The sequence below is a fragment of the Lemur catta genome, chromosome 14 (assembly GCF_020740605.2).
Source record: "Lemur catta isolate mLemCat1 chromosome 14, mLemCat1.pri, whole genome shotgun sequence".
In the NCBI taxonomy this organism is placed as follows: domain Eukaryota; kingdom Metazoa; phylum Chordata; class Mammalia; order Primates; family Lemuridae; genus Lemur; species Lemur catta.
Genome location: NC_059141.1, coordinates 21,965,388 through 21,976,192, shown reverse-complemented (window position 1 = coordinate 21,976,192; position 10,805 = coordinate 21,965,388). Strand labels below are relative to the sequence as shown.

Below are 10,805 nucleotides of genomic sequence, written 5' to 3'. Positions count from 1 at the left end.
ATGTTCTCGATTTTCTAAGAGGCTCCTGCTGAAGTGGTCTGTAGAAACACAAGGAAGCTACTAGTTCTCCTGGGCCTCCTCTTTGTCAAAATAACCTTTGCCTCATGAATACTGTCCTACCCACACAATTGGAGGGAATTATGTGAGGCAAAAGTTGAGTTTTTAAAAAGTAGGTTATAATTGGGGAAAGGAAAATAAAATTATCAGAGTTCACCTATTCAAAAACATCATGAGCTGTGGAAAACTTGTTAGACCAGCTTGTAAGTTAAGCTGAAAAATGAGGCTAATTGAAACCTGATAGACATATAATCACATATGTGATAGCAACTTTATAAGGGAGACTGTAGAAGAATAAAACTATTTATTTATTATTATTTTTTTTTTTTTGAGGTGAGCCTCTTCACTATGTTGCCCAAGCTGGGCTCGAACTTATGGGCTCAAGCGATCCTTCCGCCTCAGTCTTCTGAGTAGCTGGGACTATAGGCAGGAGCCACTACACCCGGCTAGAAGAATAAAGCTATTAAGGTGTAGGATTGGGGGATAGGAAAGAACTCTTCACTTTTCAACTTTATATACTTTTATATAACTACCAGTGAGAATATACTACTTTTATAATCAGAATTTAAGAAGGAAGGAAGGAAATAAATAAGACCAAAAAAATCTCCTCCAAACCTAAACTTCACAGAGACCTACAGAGCTCCAGAATCCATTTTGTGGGTTGGCCGAGGTAACCGCTGGCTGATTAGGTGCCCCCACAACACACGCACACGCACAAAGAGCTTCTAAGGGTGCAGGTATTAAGCAGTCTGAGGAGGGGGCGCTTGGCCCATGCTGACTGGTCTGCCCTCAGATCGAGAGGCCAAGCACAGAAGTAGGCCCCGGCTATTTGTGTAGCAAAAAGAAAAAAGACCAAGCAGTGCCAGGTGTGGTGGCACACACCTGTAGTCCCAGCTACTTGGGTGACTTGGGCAGGAGGACTGCTTGAGGCCAGGAGTTAAAGGCTATAGAGCACTATTAGTGTGCCTGTGAATAGCCACTGCACTCCAGCCTGGGCAACACAGCGAGACCCGGTCTCTTAAAAAAAAAAAATCCATCAGCAAACCTGACAGAATTGAGACAATTCTAGGAGGTGATTATTTGCTTGGGATAAAAGCAGACAGGCTGTTTTAAGACAAATCAGTGTCAAATGTTTTAGGAGAAAGGGAAGAAGAATATTGGAAACGGAAAGAGGTTGCAGGACAGTGGTTGAGAATACACCCCAGGCATCCCAACACTCCAGAGAAAAGCAAACAGGCCACACCGTGAGTGACATATGCCATACGGCAATGAGGGAAAATGTCATTGCTTTCGATATGGTTAACCTGGAGCAGTACTGTCCACTCTCACAGCACCGTGGGACATCCCTAGCAGTTACACCAGACGTCTAACACGAGGCATGTGGAGCAGGCTGGCGGCTCCGGAGTAAGGGTAGTCCCAGAGGGCTGACTCCAGAGCATCAGCGGACGAGGTTGCTTGGGAGGAGGCATCAGAGCTGAAACGGTTTATGATTCTTTGATGATGCAGTCTCCTGGGTGTCTGGGATATAACCGTTTTCTGCCCTAAATTAATATTAAATGAGGAGAAGCCTGCTCTTCCAGTACAGAGTTCCTCAGTACAAACCATGAGGCTTTCTGTCAGCAGAGGACTCCCAGTGGGAAACCAACTGGAAGTAGCAGCAGACACACACCAACCCAGAAAGCAGGGGAGAGAAGCAACATAAGAAACAAAAACACTTTTAGGATAACTAATATGTGTATGATTATCAATGGCCATCACCTTAGGAGTACAGGTTATGTAGCATCTGTAATATTAGACACAACACAGAACCCCAACACAATCATCATGAATCCTAAAGTTAGGAACAATCTTCAAAGTCTTCTGTTCTGACATCCACCCAACAGGGAAAGCTTGTTGCATGTGTGGGATGGCTTATCAGTGGCTCTCTTGAAACATGTCATGATATCTGATTGGTTGCTAAGTAGAAAAGAGCCAAACGCCTCCATGCTCTCTCATCTTGGAATGGTTCATCTGCCAATGCAAGGCTATTTGTTTCATACCTTTTTCTATCTAGATCAGCCCAACCAATAAGAAAAACCACCTTGGTTGGCTGCCATGTTGCCAGGTGACCAAGCCTTCCTGTATTCTCACCTGAACGCCCTCTCCTGTGAGAGCTGAGCAAGACTGGATCTGCCAGATCCGGTCGCGGATGGTGTGCAGGTTCAGTCCTTCTGCGATTTCAGAGGCGGGGGCTGCCGTGAGCAAATCTTGCTTATTAGCAAAGATGAGCACTGGCACGCAACTTAGCCTTTCTTCCTCCAGTAAGTCGGCTAGTTCCTGGATCATTTTAAGGAGGAAGAGGGAGGGAAGGACAAAATCTATGATATTTAATGACATACTTCTAATTTGAAAAAACATAACAGTTAAGCTGATCAACTAGCAATTTTTAAGAGCAGCGATTCTCAAACTTGAGCCTGTGGAAGAATTCCCTGGCAGGTTCCTCGGCCCAACCCAGAGACGCTGACTTTGGAAAGTCTGAGCCAGGGCTCAGGAACCTGCATTTTTAAGAAAATCCCCAGGTGATTTTGCTATAGGTGATTCATAGATCACACTTTGAGAAACACTGTTCAAGGGAGAATACAAGGAGTAGTTAGAGATTTGAAACTTACTCAAGGTTATTATCTGCAAATAACTTTTTTTTTGAGACAGAGTCTTGCTCTATTGCCCTGTCTAGAGTGCAGTGGCATCATCATAGCTCACTACACCCTCAAACTCCTGTGCTCAAGCAATCCTCTTGCCTCAGCCTCTCAAGTAGCTGGGACTACAGGCATGTGCCACGATGCCTGGCTAATTTTTCTATTTTTACTAGATACAGGGTCTCACTGTTGCTCAGGCTGGTCTTGAACTCCTGACCTCAAGCAATCCTCCCAAGGCGCCTCGACCCCCAGAGTGCTAGGATTACAGGTATGAGCCACAGCGCCTAGCTTGCAAATAACTTTAAATGCACCTATGTGTGTGTGTGTGTGTAATTTAAACTCAAAATTACAATTGTTTTAGAGATTATAATTCTGTTTCATCAATCTCTATCTCTAAAACATGTATGCACATATATTTCATCAAAATCACATTCTCAAATGACTTTATTAGTCCATCTGGCAAGGTCCCTGATATTTAAGTTAAAGGTTGGGATCTAAACTATATGTTCATTCTGTCTGCAATAAGTACTTCCCCATTAAATCCACATTTTGGCTACTTAAAACACTTGGAGCTCTCAAAGAGAACTGAATGGTTCAAGAGGCAGATGACTATATATGACCCCTCTACCTCCAAGCTCACATTTAGCAATGGTTCGCATGAGTGATGATCCAGAAATCATCAGAGTATGGAAGGGAGACGGGTTGTCTCCAGGAATCTAGAGAGTTCTCAACCCAATTTCCAAGAAAAAGGAACATAAACATGGGGACTGCTACTTTTGGAAGGCCACCTGCCGAAGTTTAGGACACAGGCCAGGACTCTGCACACTTCTCCAAAGAGATCACTCCTCAACCCTCCAGCTTCTTCTATCAGTGAACGCACTATGAGTAAAATGGTCTATGCCCTTTGCTTCTCTATGTAAAATTGTGTTCACAAATTACATGGTGTAGTCATGTTGATATGTGCCCTGCATTTGAAGCCATATTTGGTTTAAGGTACACCTTATCCCCTGGCTTGAAAACAAAAGTGGCTTAGTTGGCTTGTACAATTCTTCTCATCCTTTCAAATTAGTCAAAGTTAACCCTGGATCAATTACATGGGTATTGAAAAATGTAAACAGAAATTATAAGTGAATTGTTCCTTGGGGTTCATTTCTTCAGGAAGAATGCCAAAGAGCTTTTGGGCATGGTGCTAAGTTCCATTTGCTTATATCTTGTATATTCAATTTGATTAAAGCTAAAAGGCTTTAGACCAGGTGTGGTGGCTCACCCCTGTAATCCTAGCACTTTGGGAGGCCGAGGTGGGAGGATCACTTGAAGCCAGGAGTTTGAGACCAGCCTGGGCAACACAGTGAGACCCTATCTCTACAAAAGAATAAAAAAATTTAGCTGGGTACAGTAGTGCACACCTGTAGTCCCAGCTACTCAGGAGGCTGAGGCGGGAAGATCACTTAAGCCCAGGAGTTCAAGGCTGTAGTGAGCTATGATCTCACCACTGCACTCCAGCCTAGGTAACAAAGTGAGACTTTCCGCCTCTTTAAAAATAAATAAATAGCCAAAAGGCTTTAATAAAAAAAATTGTTTAAAGGACTCCCAACTAGTTTCTTTTTAGACAACTGGCATTTTTACCCATTTGTCAGAATGACCATGCTGTTTGAAATATAAAGATTCAACAAAAAATGCCTTTCTCACTCTCACACATTTACAAGGTAGATGAATGTATACCCAGTTATCTGGGAAATATCTTAATGGAATAATAATTTTTTTCATATTAGAAGAATTACTTACCTGACCTGTCTCTTCAAATCTTTTTCTGTCTGCACTGTCAATTACATATATCTGCGAAGAAACAGAACAAGGTTACTTCAACAGGCAGAGATAGAAAAAGATAGGGTGACTTCTACTCAAGGAGCAGGTGATCCCCAATCAGCAGATTTTTTTTTTTTTTTTTTGAGACAGAGTCTTGCTCATGTTGCCTGGGCTAGAGTGAGTGCCGTGGCATCAGCCCAGCTCACAGCAACCTCAAACTCCTGGGCTCAAGCAATCCTTCTGCCTCAGACTCCCGGGTAGCTGGGACTACAGGCATGCACCACCATGCCCGGCTAATTTTTTTTTTTATATGTAGATTTTTAGCTGTCCAAATCATTTCTTTCTGTTTTTAGTAGAGACGGGGTCTCGCTCTTGCTCAGGCTGGTCTTGAACTCCTGACCTTGAAGTGATCCACCCGCCTCGGCCTCCCAGAGTGCAAGGATTACAGGCATGAGCCACTGCACCCGGCCAGCAGATTTCTGATTAGCACAATATATAGAAATTTGTCATTCTCACCTCATCTATGGATGCAAAACAAACTATTAATAATAAACTAATTAATTAATGGACTAAATGGAGATGCACAGAAAATATCTCCAGCAAAGCTCCAAAGTCTAGGAATTCAGGAAAGCCACGTGGGATAAAATAGCTACGTTTAATGGGTACTTGATATGTCACTAAACATTCTTACTAGATCTACTCTGTTAATCCTTGTTACAACTCTTGATATAGACTTCGTTATTTTCCCATCTTATACATAAATAAAGGTAAGTAACTTGCCCAAGTTACATCTGGTACTTGACAGACTCAAGCACATTTGACGGTGAAGACCACAGTTGCTCTTAACCACTCTGCTATACTGCTTCCCAGATCGTCAGACTGGAAGGGATGGTGTTTTGAGGCATTTACAATCCTATATTCCTCGAATATTGTCACTCTGAAAGTACCATTTGCAGCATTAACTACATGCTGAATTCAGATGCTGACATAGGAGACACAGTGATCTCCTCCCATTCCTACCGTCTCAGGCTGCTCTGCTTAGAGGTCAAGATCAAATACTGGAAATAATGGCATAAGCTTTGCTAGAAGCGAGAGAAGTCTTGAGATTTATCAAAAATTACAAGTCCCAAGCTTTCTCCCTAATCCCTGAATTTTAGTTATTGCATAAATAATATCCTATAGCAAAAAGCAAAATAATGTAAGACAAAAAAAGAAAGAAAAATCAGCTATAGTTATAGCCCTCAAACACATTAACTATTTTTATTTCCTATGGAAAGTTCCCTTCTAATCTTCCTTCATGAAATGAATGAAAATTAAGGAAAATTAGAGATATAATTTTGTAGTTTTTTTATTAAATGTGTATTACATGTTTTCCCACTTGCTAATCTAAAAATTATCAACTTTTCAAACTTCCTTTAAAGAATTTTAAATTGTTATTAAACTAATGGTATAATGGAAATACTCTTTTAAAAGAGCATATTTGGCCGGGCGTCGTGGCTCACGCCTGTAATCCTAACACTCTGGGAGGCCGAGGTGGGAGGATTGCTCAAGGTCAGGAGTTCGAGACCAGCCTGAGCAAGAGCGAGACCCCATCTCTACTAAAAATAGAAAAAAAATTAGCTGGACAACTAAAAATATATAGAAAATATTAGCTGGGCATGGTGGCGCATGCCTATAGTCCCAGCTACTCCGGAGGCTGAGGCAGGAGGATCCCTTGAGCCCAGGAGTCTGAGGCTGCTGTGAGTTGGGCTGACGCCACAGCACTCTAGCCCAGGCAACAGAGCAAGACTCCGTCTCAAAAAAAAAAAAAAAAAAAAAATCCATTCTTTTGGGGAAAAAAAAAAAAACAATTCCTTTGCTTTAATGTTCTCTCATTTAGAGTCACTAGTGCTAAATATACCAGGAACCAAGTTCAGCTTTTTTCTCAAGAATACTCTGTTTCTACTTGGAGAATCATAGGAGGAGGAAAGATGAGTATGTTTGGTTTCAATATTTTTTTGTGGCGTTATAATTTTTGTTGTTAATACTAACCTGACTCAATGTCAATACATGCACTGATGGGTTCTGCACACCACAGACACCCAAAATTCAATGATGACTGTGATAAGTCACTTTGCAGAACATGGTGGTAGCTTAGTTTTCTACCAGCAGAGCTCACATTTTGGAAGTAGCATGTATTGTAGAAAGATAGACGTTAGAAAGAATTAATACAATGGGAGAGTGAACCGCCACATAAAAGGCCTAATTCAAATTATTTGGGAGCCTACAGTGGACTAGGATGATCTTCACTGAAGCAATAGTTCGAGAAGATGTGAGGGAGGGAAGAGTCAGGTGATTGCTAGGAGTGTGTTTTGGGCAGGGAGGTGCTGCCTGGAGGCTCTGTCTGGGTCCTTGGGCAAGAAAAAAATTACAAAGCAGGAGAAAGCTGTGCTGGGAGCAAAGGTAGGAATAAAGGTGAGAATAGGGAGGAGGAGACAGACATAAGGCTGAGAGTGGGATTAATGCTATAGTTACGAAATCGATGTTTGATATGATGAAAAACAATTGGGAGAGGATGATGAGAAATGGAAAGATAGTTTTATTAATAGTAGTAGACAAAAAAGAGGACCAAATTTTTTTTTCCATGACTAGATTAACCAATACCAGAGAACACAGAGGCTGAGGGTCAATGAGAAGAAAGCTTTCATTTTCACTCATAATTATTTGCTATTTATTGCTTTGAGATGAAATTTCACAGGAAACATTTCCATTACAAGATTCAAAAGAAGGATTTTCCAAACTATCTACAAATTCTTCCTATCATTTAGCATTTTTCTCAATTAACTTTTGTAAAATTTGAAAATGACTACATAATAATTATAGGAGTTTAAGTCTATAAAAGAACTGCCCCATCTATTTCTTAAGAAAAGGTCCAAGTGGGCCAAGCGTGGTGGCTCACGCCTGTAATCCTAGCACTCTGGGAGCCCGAGGTGGGCGGATCGTTTGAGCACAGGAGTTCGAGACCAGCCTGAGCAAAAGCGAGACCCCCGTCTCTACTAAATATAGAAAGAAATGATCCGGACAGCTAAAAATATATATAGAAAAATTAGCCGGGCATGGTGGCTCATGCCTGTAGTCCCAGCTACTCGGGAGGCTGAAGCAGAAGGATTGCTTGAGCCCAGGAGTTTGCGGTTGCTGTGAGCTAGGCTGATGCCACTGCACTCTAGCCCGGGCAACAGAGTGACACTCTGTCTCAAAAAAAAAAAAGGGCCAAGTGAAAAAGTCGTAGGCACAAACTAGTCTGATGTCTTTCTGCAGCAGTTTAGTCTTGTCCTGGTTGTCTCTTCCCCAGCCCTTCCCAGTTTCTCCATGTAGTATCTGTTTCCTTCTAGACAACAGATAAAGGATAGCCTTTTTTTTTTTCTTTTTAAATAGCATAGCTATTGGTTAATCTAGTCATGCAAAAAAAAAAAAAATTTAAAACCCAAAACAAACTAATAATCAATCAAAAATGTTCTGGTCTTTAGCCAGGGAGTATCAGAGAAAGTTAAACATTTTTTTGTGCTTCTCTCTGATCTTAAAATGATACAGACCTTCAAAAAAAAAATCATAAAAGCCACTCTAAATTAAGGTTGTAATCCATGGCACTCAGCATGATGTTTCAGGCAAAGCCAATTCACATGTTTTTTGGCAATTGCTTTGAAATTCTTATTTGGTTATAGGAAGAAGACCTATAGAGAAAGATTTTTTCTTGATCGAAGTTCAGCCAACTCTGGCTCACCCAGCCTGTGGACGGTGGGCTCTTTGTTTCTCCTCTTGCCTCTGCTCCGCCTCCCTCCTGCTGCCACCTTTTGGCCATTTTATTCTCGTGTAAGTATTTCTCCACCAGACATAGACAGCAACAAGAGAGGACGCTAAGAAGTGTGGCTTTTTATCGATAGCTTGAGCAAAAGTCTAAGAGGGGGATGGAACTGACAAATGAGGTGTCTGGGTGATTTGTGGTTTTCAATTGCATGTGCTCTTTCAAGCCGCTGGTAGACTGATGGGGAAGTGTGCACGATGCCGTGCACATGACACAAGAGACGGGTTATTTTCGAGTGTTTGAGATTGATCTCACTTGATGTTCTACACGTTAGATATGGAAATGATAACAAAGTTACTTTGTTTAAATTATGTTAAGTTTAAACACAAAGCTGATCATAACAGAGGAAACGGAGTTTAGTAGTAACATGAATATACCCTGAAATAAAACATTATGTATCTTTGTCTATCAAAAGGCTGTTATTATTTCTGGGCCTAAAGATAAATAGAAGGCTGTCCTATTCCCTCCCTTCTATCATATTTCAAGTTTTATTCCTTAGTCACTTCCCCCAAATTAATAAAGCTAAAGTCAGATGTTCTGCGTGTCATCTTCCCTGAGAATAACTCTGGCACTTCTAGGAGTTGCCCTGACTCTTTCAAACCGTTACAGAACCATTTAATGCTCCAAAGCTAGAGCAGGCAAACTTTTTCCGTAAGAAGTAATAAATATTTTAGGCTCTGTGGCCTGTACAATCTCACAACTATTGAACTCTTCTGTTGTGAGAAAAAGCAACCATAGAAAATTTGTAAGTAAATGTATGTGGCTCTGTTCCAATAGAACTTTTTATGGACGTTGAAATTTGAGTTTCATATAATTTTTACATGTCATGAAATATTCTTCTTCTTTTGATTTTTTTTTTTTAACCACTTAAAAATGTAAGAACCATTCTTAGCTTGCAGGCTATACAAAAATGGGAAGCAGGCTGGATCAATTTCTTGACCCCTGCTCTAAAGCAAGATTTTGTTATGGCACTCTAGAGATAATTGAAAAGAGTTAAACAGGCAACTAAATGTGTCAAGCCTCAATCCTGCTCTTCTAGGCAGCGTGAAATCAGTCTAGTGTAATAAGTCTTTTTCAATCAACAATGGGAGACTATTAAACACAGACAAACAAATATGACCCATCGACCACTGCCACTCCAAGCCGCTACAGAACTGGCAGACAGGACTGAGAGTCACGACGCCTTAGAATCTAACCCCGGGGACTCAGGTGCTCCCCAAAACTTGTTTAATCTCAAATGGCACTGGAAAATAATGGAAGGTTGACTCTCGATCCAAAATATTATCTTGTACTAGTACCTAATATAACTAGAGAAAGCTTCACTAGGGTTGCTTTGAACTGATTGTTGCTAGATTGTACATTAATTGCTGGGAGCTCTCAGCTAATGAGAACGTGGAATCTAGGGTTGTTACAACTACCTTGCAGTCTACCTTCAAGGTATTAAGAGCTTATGATTTAAAATTACCCTTACCTATAGACCAGAAAGTTTCTGAGACCTCCTTATGGAGCCTCACAATCATTACTGTCCTTATATACTTCTTTTCCTTGGGTATTTCTTTCCAAGTACCTTAATCCGGCAGATGAACAGATAGGAATGTTATTTCTCTCAGCCACTTGCTTTTTCCTAACTCTTGATTCAAAGAGGAAAAGGGAATCTGTAGCCTTTTAAAAATGAATACACTTTTTAAAGTATAGTTTTAGATTTCAGAGTTGAGAAGATAGCACAGAGTTCTATATACCCACCTCCCCCTGCCCCTGGTCATATCTTGCATTAATGTGGTACATTTGTTACAATGAATGAACCAGTATTGATACGTTAGGTTCATTCTTGATGTTTTTAAAGCTCTGTGGGTTTTGACAAGCCCAAAGGGTCACATATCCACCATTACAGTTTCATACGGAATAGTTTTCCCACCCTGAAAGGCCCCTGCATGTCACTATTCATCTACCCCCTCACTCCCCCTGGATCTTTGCCAACTACTAATCTTTTACTTAATAGAGATTTTTTACTAATTTCTATAGTTTTGCCTTTTAAAAAATGTCATTTAATTAGAAATACAGAATATGTATCCTTTTCAGATTGATGTATTTCACTTAGCAATATGCATTTAAGGTTCCTCCATGTCTTTTTGTGGCTTGATAGCTCACTTCTTTTTATTACTGAATAATATTCCATTATATAGATATATCATAGTTTGTTTATCCGTTAACCTACTGAAGGACATCTTGGCCACTTCCAGTTTTTGGCAATTAAGAATAAAGCTTCTATAAACATTCATATGCAGGAATTTGTGTGGAATGTATGTTTTCAATTAACTGGGTAGATATCTTGGAGTACTGCTGGGGCATATACATGGCAAGACTATGTTTAGCTATGTAAGAAACTGCCAACTGTCTTTCAAAGTGGGTGCACCATTTTGCATTCC

The 10,805-nt window shown here is 40.6% G+C and overlaps 1 protein-coding gene across 2 annotated transcripts in view; it reads right to left on the bottom strand.

Moving 5' to 3' along the window:
- Positions 1-10,805, bottom strand: part of ARL3 (ADP ribosylation factor like GTPase 3) — a 33,797-nt gene that overhangs the window by 7,259 nt on the left and 15,733 nt on the right. The window contains exons 4-5 of one of the 2 annotated variants that reach the window (XM_045568500.1): positions 4,518-4,568; positions 2,188-2,373 (exon numbers count right to left, since the gene is read on the bottom strand). In XM_045568500.1, coding sequence (XP_045424456.1) covers positions 2,188-2,373; positions 4,518-4,568 — 237 coding nt within the window. Of the gene's footprint in view, positions 1-1,880; positions 2,374-4,517; positions 4,569-10,805 lie in introns of those variants that run through there. The other variant, XM_045568498.1, reaches the window with a different exon arrangement.